The sequence below is a fragment of the Orbicella faveolata genome, unplaced genomic scaffold (genome assembly GCF_042242905.1).
Source record: "Orbicella faveolata isolate gen_17 unplaced genomic scaffold, um_ofav_v1 contig_24, whole genome shotgun sequence".
NCBI classification, from domain to species: Eukaryota; Metazoa; Cnidaria; class Anthozoa; order Scleractinia; family Merulinidae; genus Orbicella; species Orbicella faveolata.
In genome coordinates this window covers 35072829-35092354 of record NW_028301552.1, presented here as the reverse complement: position 1 = coordinate 35092354, position 19526 = coordinate 35072829, and the positions used below count along the sequence as shown (strand labels likewise).

Here is a 19526-nt window from a genome sequence, read left to right as displayed (position 1 = left end):
ATAAAAAAGCATGTAATGGGTTTTTGTTCTTAAATGATTGTCATCGGTGTTGAAATAGCAATTCAAACACTGCAAGGCAAAGTATTCTTATTCTAAGTGAAGCCTGCAGGAATTCTGTAGTGAAAAGATATTAGAAACTCGTATCTCTTAGAGACTATATGTACCAGAAATATTCGCGGATATCGAGGGAAATCAGAACAAATCTAAAAGTAGTCTTCGGCTGTCGACTAGTCTACAGCATTTCCTACGGGCTAAGAGCCTTTTCACGAGAAATCAACCCTTTGCTAGATGAACTATATTTTAGGTAAATATACGTCATAGGCGAAACCCTTACGTAGGAGAGCCAATCACAATCGCACACAAGCTTTTTTAATTACTTGAAAACTATCGTCTTCACTCACATAAATCTGAGCCAGCTGCTGAGAGATTTTGAGATCAGTTTTCAGAGCACTCACGGCTTGGTTAAATGCTGCCCTGAGGGAAAACTCTCGACGTGTTGAGAAAGGATTTATTAATTCGTGCTTCCCCCTGTCCAAATGGTTTTGCTGTGACAACTGTGGGAAAGATTCAACCATTAAGGTAGGAGGAAAATTCTAAAGCTCTTGTGAATTGCAAGATGCATTTACATGATTTATCATTAAGCTGTACAGTTAATGAAGTGCACGAGCTCTTTGAATCTTCTCAAGATATGCTTTGATGGACCGAACCGATCAGCATCTGGTTTATTTGCGGGTGTCCTTTTGCCTTCAAAGTAAACCGTCCTTTTCACCGGATAAGGCCGCTTAAAGCGTTGATGAAACAGCAGGATTCATGTTATGACACAGGCTTGTTAGTTTTTCTAGTGTCTTATTTACTTTACCTATCTTCCTTTATAGTGTGACAATGGTTGCCGAGGCAAAGAAAATTTGGAAACATATAGTTATGTAAGCTAAAACCGTGAGAGTCTTCGCTTTTCACTCATCGTTTAATAGGCTTTACCTCCTCAGTGAAGAGTTTACAAGTGATTGTATTAGCACTGGAATGACAATTAATACAACAAGTACGAGTAAAATATGACTACAATTCAAAACTGCTCGCTTCTATGTGATTTCTTGCCTCTGAACCATTCACGGTAATCTTTCTTGATTTGCGTAAAAGATTTAAATTACGAAACATGACAAGGAAAGGAAACCACAAATCCAATTTTAACATAATACGGTATAGTAATTATTATCACTGATTAAATTCCCATCGACCATTGAAACGACCTATTCTCATTAATTGAAGATACCTTTGCAGCTATAAAAGAAAATATCCAGCAATTCCAACCATTTCTTAATTATTCTATGTTCCTCGATATCTTCTAAACGATCAATATTCCATTTTCACCTGCTTGTTATTGACTTCCCTAGTCAACAGCAAAACATGTATTCCCAGGATTTGTATGTACCTTTGATATCAATCTGTTGATATACAATCATGATTCAATTTTGGCCTAAGTTGATATGGTTCTACTGATGAAACTGCTGTTACATCTATTTATAGCAGTGACCCTCGTTGACGACAAATCTGCGTTTTTCCAAATATTCGTGGCCTTCAATTCTTTTCAATTTCTTTAAAATAAATGCATAGGCGTCTCATGCCATGCCTGTTTCGACCGTGGACTCATTTGAATTTTCCATTAGTGCATTGTTGTGCCATAAAGACCCGTGAGCCATGACCCCATCGAAGACTTAAGTTGGCACAAGTCAATTTAGAAAAACTGAATCCTATCTGGCGAAAAATCCTTTCCGATATTTTCCAAGGTCAATTCATCAAGCTTACACTTTTGCCATAGTACCCATGAAAAAACAAAGTACCATATTGCTTTTTATACCAAACGTGGCCAATCATTTCCTTGAATTGTTTTATATTAACTGACCTATAAAGAGAACAGCGTAACGAACCGTTCGATTTCACTTAATGCCAAATGGTGTTATGAAACAAATACGTACAAATATTGTGAACTGAGTTTTCACAGTTGTTGCAATTAATTGTATTCGGTAATTACGGCGTCATTGTGAAGGACTTTACATGGAAAACAAAGCAAACTAAGCCGAGTCATGGAGACTGCCTCAAGGCAGAAGGATTCTATTTAGCTCCCTTATAACTACCGTTAACAATTCACCAAAATTTTATTTAGAATACAGCTCGATCGGCGGAAAATCTCCAAAACGGAGCTGGAATAGCCAGCATGTTATTTCTCTAACATTTCTTCTGACTATGTCAACTCATTCAGCAGACGGGTGTTGAGCATGAATTGGAAGAAACTTTATCAACTCTTAACTGAGAGAAGAAGCTTCTTTTATTCAATATTTCGTTATCCCAACTCGTAATTAACGACCTGACTAAGGGGCGGCATGTAAGCTGCACGGAATTACCTCCAGCTGTACGCTAGCTGTCAACAACTCCAACAACCGTGGCTCTTGACAAAATGAAAACATTGGTTTAGTGTGTATTCTGATAAAGATCATTGCACAACATCTCGCTTTCGGGATGGCATAAAAAAGAACATCAGTCAATCCTAAGCCATCCGAGAGAGCAAAACGACTCAGTTAAATACCTTAAAAATAAAATATAAATAAACGCAAAGGGATCTTTTATTACTTATTTATAATTTTTATTGCTGTAGATTAAAAAGTGCAAGGAGCGTTGTTAGTTTAAATTGAGCAAAGTCTGCCACGCAACCTCCTCCACAAAATGGATCCAATGAATAATGAAAAGCGATTGTCACCAAACTCAGTCAGTTTCTGATGATGATTTGCAAAGAAATTATCCTTACATTTTCGCAGCCAAAATACAAATCAGTTAACGCTTAAACAAACAATTCAACTTTTGCCCTCATTTTATTTAACATACGTCCCAAACAGGATGCTAGGGGATCGAAACTCTGGTTAAAATAAAATAATCCATACCCAAGTCATTCAAAAACTTAAACTACCACAATCAATTACCTTTGATGAAAGTCTGCTTCATTGTGAAATGCAGGCAAAGCCTGAGTTTGTTTTAAACAAACTGTCTGTCTGTTAACCTCAGTTCGTTTGCATTTCTATCTTTCGTTACCTTAAGAACAAGGTTTCTCGCGGCCAGAATCTTTGCGGAATTTGCTGTAATTTTTAATAATACTCGCAATGTTAAATGAGATAAAGCGAAAATTTTATTACCAAGCACCACCTTGTTTATTGATCCCTACAAGGTGAATTCAATGCTGTCCTTCTTACTGGGAGTGTAGGAAATGAAAAAAATTCTTTCCGTCATGTTGACTGACATGTTTATCAACTACAAGCTGCGCCTGAAGCGAAACATCAAAATATTAAAATTTATTTCGGGTTATGGAGGTAATTTTAAGACTGAGACGCAACGCCAGAATGCTACGGGCTTTCAGTTTTGTAACTGCAGTTTAAACCAGTCAAAACTCTTAATTTTCTTTCTGCATCAGCTGATACTAACCATTTTTGGATTATAAAGTTGGTGACTGAAAATGTCATCGCCGGTCAACAAAGCTGAATCTCGGACGAAATGACACCAAGGTAAATATCTACGAGCTCGGAATACTGTGTTTTGTTTCATGCCCATTTTAAGTGAGTTAGCTAAAACAAACTCAAACCACTTATGGGCGTATGGCTTGCTGAAAAGTTGTTTGTTTAACGTAGAGATTTTTTCATTAATTTTCTTTAGTAGAACTATTGCCAAAATCCAACTCAGATAAAATTGGATCTTCTTGTTTAAATACTGAAGTATTATCAATTTATTTAATATGACAACTATCCCATCTTAGAAAATTAGAACTTTTACTTTTTTTCTCTTCCGCTGCGCATACCGAAATCACACACAAAAAAGAATTTAACCTGGTTTACGATCGGACTGAAACCATTAAGATAGGATCATTTCCCACCGTTGTTGGGAGAAACAAAAAAATAGAAGAAATCTGGTTATCAAAGAGTAAGTCAATTTTCTAAAAGTATTTTTTTCCCTATAGTTACTGATAATTTTCGTTTCTATTTCCGTCTTTTCAAGTGCTCTTGAACCTGTTTCCCATCCAGTATATCAGTGCTTTTCACTCTATTTCTAAATTCTCCAGTTATTTTAGTAAAGATTCAAGCCCCTACGCGAATATCCAAGTCCATACAAACTTTAAGAATAGAGGTGGGAGAACATCGCGGGCGGTGTCAGGGAGTCGGGCCAATGGAGCAGACTTTACCAATAAAAAACACTGGATGCCGAGGAGATTTAATTCCTACTGTAGTCAAGCGTTATAAGTTCTATCAGGGGCTTCACCCCACGGTGAGGCGGTTTGAACAGCGATCATGTTAAGTTTCTGAATGGAACCGACATTTTCAATCATATTTTGAATTCTTTAGAAACGGCGGTTTAACAAGACCTTCGACGAAATCGATCAACCCAAACCGGTTTTCGAAAAAAGGCTCACACCATATCACAATAAAACGTCACCTTAAACTTAGCTATTTAACATTCTGAAGCATCACTGCTAAACGGCCATGCGCGGTTGAAATGTTTAGTCCCACTTTGAAAGTAAATCATTTCAGCATGCTGTTGTTGTTTTCGAACAAATTGGGCTCGATCGGCGCTCATTTATCTCATTGAAACTGTGTGAAGTCTATGTTATTACATTTAATTCCGGTCTTAAATCGTTATATTACTTTTGAAAAAAAATGCCGACGAGACAATTATTCCCAATGATGTCTTCTTCATCAAGAAAGGCTGTGAAGAAATTAACTAACTCTCAAGTCTTGATGTTCCAAGGGAACAATTAAAAAAAGTTAAAAATCCTAATAACAGAAAAGAAAGAAAGAAAAGAAGAAAATAAATAACAGGCGGCGGAGATCCCTGGAGTGAAAGGGACATCGAATCCATCAAATTCTCCCTACTTTTTCATCTGATGAATTTTTTCATTTATTTGAAATACAGTCGAAACTATTGAATGGAGGAAAAATACGACCCATAAATATATGGACAAGTTTGGCAGGTTTACTCTCCGCAATTTCATTTTCAGCCTCTGGCAGTTTGAGTACGCCCCGCGGCGAAAATATCACGCCTGCAGATCAGTGCATGCATGATCAAAACGATTGCGTTTTACTTTACCGTCGATATTTCAGTAATTTACCACGACACCCAGCGAACCCTCTGTATAGAGAACGCTTTTTTTATAGCTATCGGATGGTTTAGGATATAACTGAAACAAAATTATCGCTTGGATCGAAATGCACCAACGACATTTTGCTTTCATTTGATCGCGATTATAGCGCAGAAAGATCTTTCTTAACATTTGGTTAAATTTTAAACCTCGGAGTTCCCACGTTATGGAAAGACGTCGTAAGAAAACTACACATATATTCGATAGTTATGATTATTCCACGAATTATTTAAGGAAACTTCAAATAAATTAAACGCTATATTTCTATTCAATTTTTTTTCGGGTATTCTATAAGTATTGAATTAATTTCATGGGCAAGGGTAATCCGACCGAGGCAAAATAATTTTCTTTGTAAAATTTTCGGATTTGTTTATTATATCTATGATAAAGAAATGTTCTTGGGAGGGACTTACCACACGGCACGCCTCACTCCATAGACCCTGGGCACGAGAGGTCCGTGTACGCTAGGATGTGTGGGATTGCCAAGTACTTGAGATGACTTTTTGTCGGAAAACAAAATGATGAAAACTCCATTCTTTCTGTCAACGGCAATAATACACACATAAATGTTTTTGGCAAGGCGGTTGAATTTATAGACGACTGTACTGCATTGTGACTTATTTCATACTATACGGTCTCAAGACCATCGATATTATTTGAATTCTGATACCGAGGCGAGTTTGGAAAGAAAAAAATTAGCATATTTGATGGCAAGGAAAACTCTGTCAAGTTAAAAGATACTGCAAACGCATCAAGTTATAAATACAACAAACAAAAGCTTTCGAACTGACATTCGTGGGAGTGGAAGGTCGCCAAAAATAAGACTGAATATCAAAGTATATATCTTTCATGTTCCGTCATACGGAAACAGATCGAAGGAAAAACACACGCTACGTTATTTTTGGTTTACTTGCTTTTATACTTTTGCGGATTTATGAAATTTGTCTCCGGTAGAAACTTCAAGCTGTCTTTTAAATTTGTAAAGGTCTGAAACGGAGCAAATCATCTTCAGACATGAATGGCGTCGTCCGATCTCAGAGGCTTGTCTCAGCTTTTGACACTAATGTCAGTACTAACGCGCCAGCCGTGAGTGAATTCACAGAAATGACATCAGGTTTTCTAAATCAAAAAGATGATCTGTATAGAGTATTATTTTTAAAAGGTTGAAAGAATGTAATCAAACTGGGAATGAAGGATTTGTTGTTAAGTCGACAAATGTAACACACGCTGCCTTGTCAAAAGCAAACGTTAGTTGGAATTACACGCCAAAAACAAGATTGCATATTAGTGTATCTTACGTGTTCCGCCACACGGAAACAGATCGAAGGGGAAAACAAGTTACGCTCGTTTTGGGTCACTTACTTTTTACCATTTGGGAGCTTATAAAATTTGTCTCCGGTAGAAACTTGGAAATGCGGGGCGAGCTTAGAAAGAGAAATAATTAACATATTTGACGGTAAGGAAGTCAAGGAATACTATGTCAAGTTAAAAATACTGCAAACGCATCAAGTTATAAATTCAATAAACAAGAGCTTTCCGACTGGCATTACTGGGAGTGAAAGTTCGCCAAAAATTTACGTTATTTTTTGGGTCACTTCCTTTTCTACATTTGCTGGTTTATAAAATTTGTCTCCGGTTGAAACTTCAAGCTGTCTTTTAATTAACAAACGGAGCGAATCTTCCTTAGACATAAAAAAGACTGGCGATTTCGAATTTCGGAGTCCATTTGTCTAAAATTCTACAGTTAGTTAACCCCATTGTAATGACGCGCCTGCGAATTTACAGAAATGACGTCAGGTTTTTTGAATCAAAAAGATGATCAGTATAGATTATTATTTTCAAAAAGTTGAAAGAACGTATTTAAAACCAGGAATGAAGGCTTGTTTTATTTTTTTTCAAATCAAATGGAACTCCCTCCTTGTCAAAAGCATTCGTCAGTTAAACCAAGGTTGTTATGGACAACTAATCTAGCCCTGAGGCATATTTTATGTTTGCTTAATTGGATGTTGCCCCTCCGGACTTATTACAGTTAAGCACGAGCTGAAACAAAGAGTAAGTATACCACACGTTGGTAATAAGATGGTTCAAACATGACCGACAAATATTAAAAACCAAAATAGGACTGGAAGGGCAATATTGAAATGCACAAGTAGCAGGTGCAGCTTGGCCAAATCGATTCAATTCTCCTGCAGTTTGACAAGTTCGTTTTTTTAACTCATTGTTTGAATGCTTGGATCATTTTATGTCAAACCCTTGAAAATTATCTCAGCAATGGCCCACCTTTATCCCATGGTTGACAGATAATTTTACGTCTGGCTGGCGAGAAAAGGGAGCTAATGTACCTACTCATCATGTATGATCTCTTAAACGAATTTCAATTCCGCATGGATTATGATCAGATATATATATTTTTTTTTTCATTTCTTGTCTTAAAGTTCCCAACGCGGAGAAAAGAAATAAATTGTCGCAGCAAAAGGAGTTTTTGGGTATGGATTGTTGAGTTTTTTTAATCAAATTTCAACCAGTCAAACGTCTACATGTCTCGAAGCCAATATGACCAAATGCCTTAATTTCCCAAATCCCTATTAACTATGTGACAAGGCGAGTGACGTATAAACACATATGAACAATTAATTATTTGCCACATCTTAAGGTCCTTCTAAAAGCTGTGCAAATTAAGTATATTTAATTTCATTTTCAGCGGTCGCAGTTCTGTTAAAGAGGCTGGTTTGTGAAGAACTAAAAGAAGACGCATCAACCTTTGAAAATGAAAAACTTGGTTTTCAACAACTCAAGTTCTTCTAGCGGAATATGCAACCTAACAAACGACACTTCACCAACGAGATCCACTTCGGGCCCCGTGGCTACCTTTCCCAGACACTCAGCGCAAGAGACGCTTATTTTCGTAACAATCTATTCACTTCTGTCATTCTTGGTAATCCTCGGGAACTCTCTTATTATAATCGTTTTCACAAGAAACAGCAAGCTGCGGACAGCGACGAACATGTTCTTCGTGAGTTTAGCAGTTTCAGATTTCATCGTGGGAGCCATCTCAATCCCGTGTTGGATGTATATATTGCTGTATGATTTGAACCATACATCACAGAGCGCTGTCAACCTTCAGTTCCGCAAAGTGTTCAAGTTCCTCGACGTTTGCAGCGCCCTTACCTCCATTGCACACCTTACAATCATCAGTATCGATCGAAACATTGCTATTTCGAAACCACTAAGACATCGCGTTATGCGTCGCTATCACTATTACTGCGCCATCGCCGCAACATGGGCGTACGGCCTTGCAGTTGCGGGTATCTTTGCTAACGATTTCAAATTTGCTATGTGGAGGAAGTACAAGGGGCTGTTTAGTGCTATCGCGGGATTTTTCCTGCCGCTTCTGATAATAATCTGCATGTACGCCAACATTTACAAGAGCGTGAAACAGTTCAACATTCGTCGGCGCTCGTACTCCATTAGTTCACTTCAGAGGAAGGTACATCATGAACAGACAACCGCTAAAACCGTGTTGATAGTCACAGGTCTTTTTTTGTTATCGTGGCTTCCATTTTTCACGCTGTCAGTATTGTTTATTTTCTGGCCCAGTTATCTTCCCCACGGCACGAATCTGATGCACCTGTTGGATTTTGTGAAGCTTCTCCATTACAGTAACAGTGCCATTAATCCATTGGTATACACCTATCGCATATCAGAAGTCAGGAGCACCTTGATGCAGCTCATTGCGCCCTGTCTCGTACAGACGGATGCGCCTTCAGCGCGTTCTCTGCCTGTTCCACTGGTAGTTCAGAAGTCGCCACCGTTTGGTCCTGAAAAGTTGCGCCATTCCTTTTCAAAAGCTCGCATGGGCTCTGTAAACGGTCGAGATGTGAACTTTTAATAGTGTAAATCCACCGTAATTCTAGAGTTCGATACGCTTATAAAAAATACCTTTATTTTTCGTGAGGGTTTCTTAAATTTTGCACATGCGATAGACTGATACTATCAGAAAAATTTTACCAGTCTATAATAAACACTGATCTCAACAACCATAGGGAAGATCTCCTTCCCCTTCCCCCCCTCCTCCCGACAATTTAATCGTTAACATTAATTTAAAAGCGTTTTGCAGATTCTTAACTTTGCAAAAATAAAAGGCATTAGCTTTGGTACTAAACTTTATACAAAATATACTCTATCTCCAATGTGTGCATGCGCAGTTTTCAGTTGGGAGTAGACCCACTGCGTAATACACACGACGTATATTCACTGCTTTTTAACCGTCTAAGTCCAATTTATATGGACTCATACAGAGGTACAAAAGGAGGATTAGAATAGAGGGGGCAGATTTTTGTTATAGCTTGTTCATTACTGATTAAATTACGTGGCAAATCTAAGCTAGTGTCAAGCCCACTTGTGCCAGGATTATATAAGAAGTTTATAAAAATGGCTCAAGCACGAGCAAAAATAAACGGACGTTTGTTCTTGGTCGAGCCGCGTCTAATTTCAATAATTAAGCGTTAATGGTAAATAACGATGAAAACATGAAAATAATAATAATAATAATAATAATAATATTATTGTTATTATTATTATTATTACTATTATGTCAAAAATTTTTAAAAACTAAAAGTAACAATTTACATCATCGAATATCTTGTTTTCATATTAAGTTTGTTTTAAAATTATTGTTCATGGTCCCTTAGTTCGGCGGAAATCCGGGATAAAAGAATAATAATAATAATAATAATAATAACAATAACAACAACAATAACAATAACGATAACGATAACGATAATAATAATAATAATAATAATAATATGGTATCCTCGAGGTAAACACTTTGCAGCATAATTTTCTTTTTTTTTTTTTTCTCAGGGGTTATTTTCGCAACCGCTTTAGTATCGTGTACATAAATCAGTGCAATGATCATTCAGGTCTTTACACTTTGTATAGCTTTGTTTCTAGCTTAGATCCCATGGCAAATCATTGCTGTGAATTTACTAGTAAAAAATGGCTTGTAATTTTTTAATGCTTTGATTGACTAATTTAAAAGATAATGTGAGTGAGTTTTTGGTATTCAATTATGATTAATCCATTATGATTTCAATATTTGGAATATTCTTCAATTTATTGCACCTCATTGCACATACCTCGACAGGCCAAATGATGTAAAATTTGTAAATTACATGTAAAGAGTGGACATTTTTGTTGTTGTATTGTAATAAACCACGTTTGTCGGAAAATCAATTAATTTGTTCCCAATCCCTCAACAGTTGCAGGAAACTTTCAGATTAAAGTCCAGACCACTCACACTCACTACGCGCATGAACGCTCGAGAATATACACGTCGTGCCCTATCGCGTAGCAGCTCGCCAAATCATTACATTAGGCCGCGTCCAGACTACGCCGGAGGAATTCGAAAACTGATGTTTCACTCTGAAAACGCATCATATGTTTTGCGTTCACACTACGCCGGAGAAATTTGAAAACGCAACAATCACCGCTCATTTTGGATTTGTGTTTGAGTAAAACTCGTGCAGGGAAATCACGTGATTGTCGTGACCTCATCGTTTTCGAAAAGCTTTGTTTTCAAAACGTTTTCTGTCCACACTGAAACGCAGAGCCGGCGTTTTCAAATTCCCCCGGTTAAAAGAGCGATTTTGAAAAGCTCGGTTTTCGCGACGGATTAGTTTGGACGGTAGGCCTAACAGGAGAAATAAAGCTGCGTTTTCAGATTTCTCCGACGCAGTGTGAACGGGGCCTTAGTGCACACCACTCTGAACTAAGTGAAAAAGAACAATGACTGGTCTATGTCAGGAACCCAGCTATCAACATTAAGTGTACTCACGGGCTGAGTGGTACAAATATATGAAGTGAGTTACTTAAGGGGTGCATGCACTGCTTTTGGAGTTCTTCGGTATCACGATTAATTGGTTTTCGACGTGGCAGAAAAGAGCACCATGATCACATGAATACAAGTTTGAGGAAGGATAGAAAGTTGACAGGTTTTTGTTTTACCCTTCCCTCAATTTTTGAACGCAAAAAACACTATGTTATGTTTTATAGCTGGAGTTCAGGTGAATGTAACGAGCGCTCCCATTGGTTGATTTATGGTCAAGTGGCACTGGCTAAATCTTAATGTTGCCTGGTGAGCAACATTTGAGCAACTGTCGCGCGCTCTTCCACGAACCAGTCGTTGCTTTGACTTCTCCTCGCCTTAAAACTTTACACTAAGCCCCAGCTATATAGCAAAACACTAAATCACTTGTCCCCTGGGAAACAGTTTGTTTTGTTTTCCCTGGAATCTTCGGCTTCGCCTCGGGTAACATCGAGATTCCGGCTCGGGAAAACAAAACAAACTGTTTACCTTGGGACCAGTGATTAAGTGTATAATGTTTACCTGGAGGCAGGTGTGTTGTTCATTGCGCCGTACCCGCAGACTATTGGCTCTCTAGCGGGTACCAGTTCAAAACTCAAAGGTCAAGTTGATGAAGGAAAAAGGCTATCTGTGAAGATTCTATTTTTCAAATTTGTGTTGTACTTACTAACGATGCCGTAAACTACAAAAGGACCGACAGTGAATCCATCAGTAAAAAAATGATTTGTTCATAAAGGTAAGTATCGCTGTAGAACCACTAGATTCAATGTAAAGTTAGACTTTTCAAAATGTTTACACCGGTTCCCTTCGCGAGTAACCTCTACTGGTAGAATTTGACTCCGGAAGACGAGATGTAATGGTTTTTCCTATAAATGGCTAAGAAAATACCCTCTGTTCCGATTATTTTGCGCAAGGAAAATTCTTCTTTTGAAATCCGTCGATTCCGTACAAAGGTAGAAAACAGTAATTAAGAGAACTGAATATATTTTAAGCTGCTTTCAAAGTTCAACATCTCATTTCTGCTTAGAATATCAATTATGTCAAGTCACATTCAAGAAAGTATCATTGAATTTCACATAAAATGAATTGCTCCCCCATTGGGGCTCTGACAAATTGAAATCCATTAGTAAGATCTAGATCTTGTATTTGAAACAAGGGCTATACCGTACATCAGGGAGTCTTCTCTCAGATTTCTCTTTCAATCGTGAACTGAGAGACTGGGACGAGACCGTCCATTTCGTAAGGAACACAAATAGCAGACAGATTGTAATGAAAGAATTGACTCAGAGACAATAATATCGAAATTATCTTGCATAAAAATATTCTGGTTCTTTATTGAAAGGAATTTGTAACTCAAAACGAATGATATAACACAATATGGAAACAAAATCCTTGCTGCTACAAGGGTATTGCCAGTGAAACATGTTGTCCAGTTTGCAATCATCGTAGTTAATTTAGTTCTAATGTCGCAACGTTTTATAATAATCATCGCTTGTAAATACTAGTAATGCAGCGCTTTCGAGTGATACATCATGGAACATCTCATAAGTCACTGGTATTTTCTCGGTATACACAAGTCGAGCCTTTATGTCAATCAATCAATCAATCTTTATTTGCATTCACTCTTGCTCAAAATAACAAATTACAACAATGAAAATATTAAAAGTAAAAATTAGAGTACTAGCTGCTTGGAATAGTCATAGGGGCTAGCGGAGCCAGGCAGCCAGTGAGTGTGTATACCAAGAATCTAAAATGAAAAGATCGAGACCAGTAGGATATTCAAGGGTATACCACGAGAGAAGGTTGCAAAACTATTTTACACCATGGCAAAATCAGACCATTCAGTCTTAAGCACTATGAAAAGGTTTGTTACTTTTTAGTTCTGAATAGAAATAGCGAGATGCAGTGCTAAGCTAAGCTTGGATTGCCCCTACGGTGCTATTTATTGTTCCGCAGAATAACATATATGAATTTTGATTTCTATAGAACGTTGCATTTCAGTTTTTCCCGCAGGTGCTATCCGGAGACAATAACGGGACAAGGGAAACATATACTGCTTTGAAACTGATGCTGGCCAGCTCTGGATGAGTTTTCGCACGTCCTTAGCAGCATGGACATGCAACAACAGGCTAATCTCTCGGAAAATAGTAACTGTTGCAACATTGTGTTTTTTTGCGTACCTATACTGGATCCACCATCATTACAGAGTTCACATCGCGTCACGGAAGCTACACGCGAGGATAATGAACAACGACACGCGCGACAACGCGCGTTACGCGGACTTTCTCGAGACATGGTGTCGCTTAAAGCGAATGCGAATGGACTGGAAACAAGTTTTACGACCATGCGCAGAAAACATGGAATGGGGCAAGAATAAGGGCTTTCAACATTCCCAAAGCAGGACAGATGCGGCTAAAAGCTATCTGATATTGTGGGATATCAGACCTGCCGGGCAGTTTAGTCGATTTGAAATACAGTCTGTAACACGGGACAATTTGGACAAGAAGGTTGGAGGAGACTCTTGGCGGGTTCATGTACGAGGCCCTTCTTCCATGTCTCCAACAGTAGTTGATCATGGTAATGGAAAGTACGAAGTCATTTTTCTTGTTTTAGAACCAGGACAATACCACGTGGAAGTGGTTTTGGAGTATTCACTGTGTGATGGCTATAAAGACCCTCCACGCGACTGGTTTATTAAAGGTCAGTAACAGCAATACATTTAATGGACTAACTCAATCCCATTACGTGAGTCGCTCAGAAGCGTCAAATTGTGCGCCTCATATATATCTACGTAGAATATTAAACTCAGTGGGACCCAGGATTCGCGTATGCAACCTCTGACACGCAATGAGTATTTCTATCTAGTAAACGACATGTAGTAGTTGTCGAAACTCAGTAACCGGCCTCGCTGAACTCTTCCTTAGATTATAGGGTGCAGTCACCGTACATGATATCCCTTACAGTTTTCCATGAATTCCTTTTTAACAACTTACTTTAAACAGTGTCCTATTGACTTCCTTCCCTTTCTTCATACTTGCTCATAAGAAATGCAGTTATTTTTTCCCACCAAATGTCTCCCCGCAAATAACTTATACATTAGGGGATCCTCGTCTTTTAAAGATTCTTACAAAGTCTGAGGTGGACACTCCTAGTTATAGACTGCCAGCGAAACTTATTTTACTTTATATTCCATTATTTACCAGGGAATGTGCAAGGTAGATATCAAGCACCAAATGCTCTTCCTGGCCACGACAAACCATTTCTATTGAGTCCTTTATGGGACGGTGCACCATTTACTATTCTTATTCCACATTCAACCGAGCTACTTTTTCAAAGTAAGTACACGCAGTAGATGCAATTTTGTTTTGATATTCCAGTGTTATTTTTGAAATTTCCGCAAAGTAAGAACAAATAAAATCCTGTTTTATGCGACCACGATCAAACGAGAAATTTTATCAGTTAGATCATAATCTCTTGGTTACGTGCGCGCTTTCATGCTATCGAACTTGAACACATGCAAATGTCAATTAGGGCAGGGATCGACCGGAGATTGCATTTCACAGGCAGACGATATCAACTCTGGCCAACTAGCTCGTATAAAAACGCGCTGTTCTACGCGATAATCGAGAGCCAAACAAACTTTCCTCCAGTCCTCATATTCATCAAGTCAATAAACCCTCAAGTCCTTGTCCTGCAAAGGAGACTAGTTCCTGTAAAGAGAATATAGGAATAAGACAATAATTCTTCATAAGTCATTGTGAGTCTGGGCTCAATCTGCATTCTCCATAAGACAAGTTGCGCAAGCTAATATAGTAGATTTGGGGAATTTTACTAGAACAAATTTATATGGATACCATTTCGATCATCAGAGGTCATCGATAAATTTGGCTCCGTTAATGTACCTTGTGGAATCAGATGTTCTGAAATGTGGGATGGTAATGGAAGATGGATGAATGAAACGTGGAAACCATATCTCATTAGCGGTGAGTTATTGACTCTGTTCATGTAGTTAGCTACTGTCAGGAAACAAGAAAATTGCCCTTAAACTCTCCATCATTAGGTTAGAAGTGAGAAAGCATAGACTCAGTTTAAGAGTTTTAGTTTTCTTACAAAGACTCTAACTTTTGAAAAGATTTTAGTCTTGAAAACGAGTTTATATACGTACCCGAAGGAACCTTACAGGGCCCTAGTCAGCCATTTTCAATGCCATCAATATTGCATGGTGAAGCAAAATCTTATTGCTTTACTGTAAGTTGCGTTCCTAAAAGTATGTTTAATTATCTTTAGTAGTTTCATAGTAATTTCCTTCATTTGGACATGATCTGAATAAAATATAATAGCCAAACTCTCGTATGTAAACAACAACAAAGGTGTGGCTGAGTAGGCCCTTTAAGTATCTCTATTTTGAAATCACAGTTCTAAACTTGTGTGCCGGTTCCATCTTCATTTCTAGAATGCAACAAGTATTTTTTTTTTTTTGATTTACTAAATAAGAGTATAGCTGGGAGGGGGGAGGGGGGGAGAAACCCCCCCTGGGGAATTCCGATATAAAAGGTGCAGGGGTGCTCGTTGTACCTTTTAGGGGTTAAACTGAAAAGCTGAGGTTTTGGTACTTCTTAGGGTGTTCAACCTCAAAAGATCCTCAGCGGGAGCTTTCGTGGTACCTTATTGGGTATTGAGCTGAAAAAAAAAATGACGGGAGATAACGAGTTGTTTTAAAATTGGTACCTCTTGAGGCTGAAGTAAACTTCAAACCACGCCCACAAAACAGGATCGTTGTACCTCGTGGGGATTCTTTTCAAAATTTTCGACAAGCACCCCGCTCCTTTTTATACGGAAGTCCCCCTCCCCCCCCCCCCCCCCCACACCTTGGGGCTTTAAACACCCAGGTTTTCAAACACAATTTTTAACCTGTGTGCCGGTTTGACCTTAATTCTTAGAATGCAACTGGCCTTTTTTCATAAACAAGAGTATAGCCGATGTGGGTAGAAACCGTGCGAGACATTTTAGATGCATCTGTTCGATGAACATTTTTTCTCTATTTCTCTTAATATCTATTTCGTAATATTTTCATACGTTAAAATTTTTAGAGGCACCTCAGACAAGAAACAGAAATCCAGCTGGGAAACTAGAAACATTATGGATTTACGGTGATTCAGTCGGGGACTTTTTTTATAAATCCATTATTAGGCAGCCGCTATGTAAAAAGATTTTCCAAAGATGTAACAACACTTACAACTGGGTATACAGAATTCCTGGCAGGAACTTGACGAGAGGAAGACTAGAAAACGACGACAAGGATTTCAGTGTCAGGAGAGTGTTAACCGAAATTTTTCACGTCATTTCTCAGCCTTTCATGGACAGCGACAAAAGTGTGTTGATTCTCAATCTAGGTCTGCACTACGTGCACACTATAAACTTCACCACCTACATGGGGCTTATAGATAAGACTATAAGATTGCTAAATGAAAAATTCAAGACGAACAAGAAATCATGGCGGTTTAGAGGACAACTTATTTGGAAGACGACGACTGCCATTAATAAAGAGAAATATGGTGATCCAAGAACCAATGCTCGCCATTCAACAAGCATCAGATTTTTGACCTACCAGGTAAGATGACCTCAAGAATGCAAACAACCAAACTTCACCTGTGCGAAACCCTTGTATGGAAAATATGCGCTGTACTTTACGTCAGTCTTTTTCCATTTTGCCTTTTCCCTTTTTTTAGAAACAAAAATTACGTTATGTAAGTGGTTGTTTGAATGTTATTCGAGATTCGAAAAATTGTTCGCGCGCAAAATTGTCAAGGGTAACTTCAATGTCAAGTGTGTTACTCCACAAAATTATGTTTTGGCAACGTTCATTTCTGTTTCTAGATATGACCAGTAATAATTAAGTGCAATTCCTTCCCCGCTCCTCCATCTCCAATTGAGGCGGACATGGTTGGTAACACAGAGAAACAAAGAGAAACCGACGGGCGGGGGTTGGTCAGTTTATTTTGGCAAAACGTAGGGCTACAGATAGGGAGCAAAGACAACTGTCTGTAACAATTAAGTCTACATAAAAAGGGTGTCTGTAAACTGCGGTTGAAATGTATTTGCTTTTCTCGGGTCGGGTCGGTTCGGGTCGAATCGGAAAGGGGAGATGAGATACAAATCAGTCTGATTTGAACGTGAATAGAGGGACGCAAACTGTTTTCAAATAACATAACTCTACTCACAAAAGTTTCCTCTGTCCTGTTCTTTGTAGCGTGTTCTGTTGTTTAACTCTTACGCCATGCACGCCATGTGCCGAGCAGGGATCGACGTGTTAGACATGTTTCCTATCAGCGACTCATATCCTGAGGGGACTGGGCTGCCTGGAAAACCTTATGATGCTGTGCACTTTAAACCGCACGTGTTTCAATCAGTAGTGAACCTGCTTCAAAGGTACTTTGGTCACCAATAGTCACTTTGAGAAAACTTCGCAGTGTGAGAGAACTGATAATCAAGTGTAGCTACACAGCATTTTGTTCTACAGTAACGGAAGTAGTGAAAGATCTTGGAATGACTGAACTGAACGGTGTGGAAGCCTCTGGGGGAGGATATCCGTATAAAAATGACGGGGGTGCTCGTAGTACCTTTTAGAGATTGAAATAGCGGTTTTGGTAGCTCTTATAGCGTGCAGTCTCAAAAGGTCCACAGCGGGAGCTTTTGCAGAACCTTTTAGGGGATAGGGCCAAAAAAGTATGACATGATATAATGTGTTAGGGTGAAAAAAATTCCAAGCAACGCCCACAAAACAGGATTTTGGTACCTCATGAAGCAGCTGATTGTCATCAGCTGCTTGTTCAATGCAAACCAAATAAGCGTAGGGTGCGCGGCTTGGGTCGAAAGCTATGGTTGTCTACACCGCGAAGGGATATCTTGCCTGGATATCGATGTAAAGAGCGTGGATATATGACCCAATTAGAAAGGAATTTGCAATCAACGTAACAGCTTGCTTCGGAGAGACTTCGGTCCAGGCGACCTCCTCTTGGATTGGTTGATGCGTGCGTTCAACTGATCAACGACGCATTTACTCTCTTTAGAAACCATTTGTGAACTCTGTTTACTAGCTTGCTGTCTTATATGATCATCCATCGGCACTTACTACGAAGTTGTCATTAATTTAATTTCCTTTACACGAATTAATTTACTCCATATTGGCGTAATGTGCCTCGGCATTTGAAATGACATCAGTCAAAGAGCGAGCGAGCAAGTTAATAAAGGAGTGACTAGTTTAAAACTGGTATAAAAACTGAAAGGAGTAAAGGTCTGGCAGAGTAAAAGCTAATTTATCAAACATCATTCAACAAAATATCCTAGCCGAAATCAGCTGGCCTCGTGTAAACGTCATAATCAACAAAAGAAATTCGCAACAAAAGATCGGTTGAATGGCATTATGCAAGACTCATTGAAGGAAAACACTAATGAAGTGTCAGTTTGCTCTTGATTAGTTTTGCTCAAATTAATAACAATCAAACGAATAAATGAAAAAATACATTAGACAACAAAAGGAAGACTTTTTACTGTTCGCGGAAACTGAGAAGAACGAGCGTAATTAATCCTTCTTTTGACTCGGACAAATCCTATTTCAAAAATTGATATGATAAGTAAACCCGGTTGAAGGGAGGAGATGGGGTGTGGAGGGTGGAAGGAGTGTAACCCCTCGTAATTTGTATTAAAATACACTTCAGATAAAAAGATGTGATTTGTTTGTGACCTTTACTCTTCAGGAAGCACTGGCATTTTTTTTTTCAAACCATTTCAATATTAACCTTTTATTATGTGTTTTATTTTCTGTCAGTTTTTGGTTGAAGATCGAGTAACTATTCATAAAAAAAGTATCTAAAGAACTATTTAGCAGTTTTTAAACCAGACACTTTTTCAGCCCGGGAGAGCTTGCAGCAGCAAGTACGCGGCCTATATAAGTGAATACCCACCCTCCCCCCCCCCCCCCCTCCCGCGATCCTGAGGTAATAAGCTATGTTCGTATCGTGGCATTAAGAACTGTTGTTCATCGGTAATCAGCCGGAACAACGATTCCGTGACTAAAGGAATTAAGAACCTAAGGCACATTACATATAAAATGTTGTTAATTAATCAACAGGAGCAACAAACTGATTGCAGAAGCAACTAAATCTCGGTACGTTATGATATACCACTTTTATATCTCTCCACGCTGCGTCAATTTTAGACAGTTCCGAACTCAACTAACTTCCATAATATGGTTACGAGTAAATTTCTTTGTATTTCCCTTGCTTTCTCAAATTCAAACTGCTCAGCACATCTGTGGGGACAATCGACCGTTTTGAAATGTTTTGGTTACATCGCTGACTGAGACTACAAAGTTTATCACTTTACTGATAATGTTCTTTTTGGAGTGTTTTCTTTTTTTCTATCGGTTTTATTAAATATTTTTTGAGGTCATCATTAAAAATTTATAAGGTCCTGGATTGGTTTGAA

The 19526-nt window shown here is 38.5% G+C and overlaps 2 protein-coding genes across 2 annotated transcripts; both read left to right on the top strand.

Moving 5' to 3' along the window:
- Positions 1-387: 387 nt before the first annotated feature.
- Positions 388-10408, top strand: LOC110056836 (trace amine-associated receptor 1-like). The gene is made up of 2 exons (XM_020763389.2): positions 388-579; positions 7875-10408. Exon 2 carries the CDS (start codon positions 7941-7943, stop codon positions 9060-9062), a length of 1122 nt encoding a protein of 373 aa, XP_020619048.2. The 5' UTR covers positions 388-579; positions 7875-7940; the 3' UTR covers positions 9063-10408.
- Positions 10409-11654: 1246 nt separating this feature from the next.
- Positions 11655-18764, top strand: LOC110056602 (uncharacterized). The gene is made up of 6 exons (XM_020763113.2): positions 11655-11775; positions 13041-13739; positions 14243-14374; positions 14909-15022; positions 16130-16650; positions 17290-18764. Exons 2-6 carry the CDS (start codon positions 13124-13126, stop codon positions 17485-17487), a joined length of 1581 nt encoding a protein of 526 aa, XP_020618772.2. The 5' UTR covers positions 11655-11775; positions 13041-13123; the 3' UTR covers positions 17488-18764.
- Positions 18765-19526: the final 762 nt, after the last annotated feature.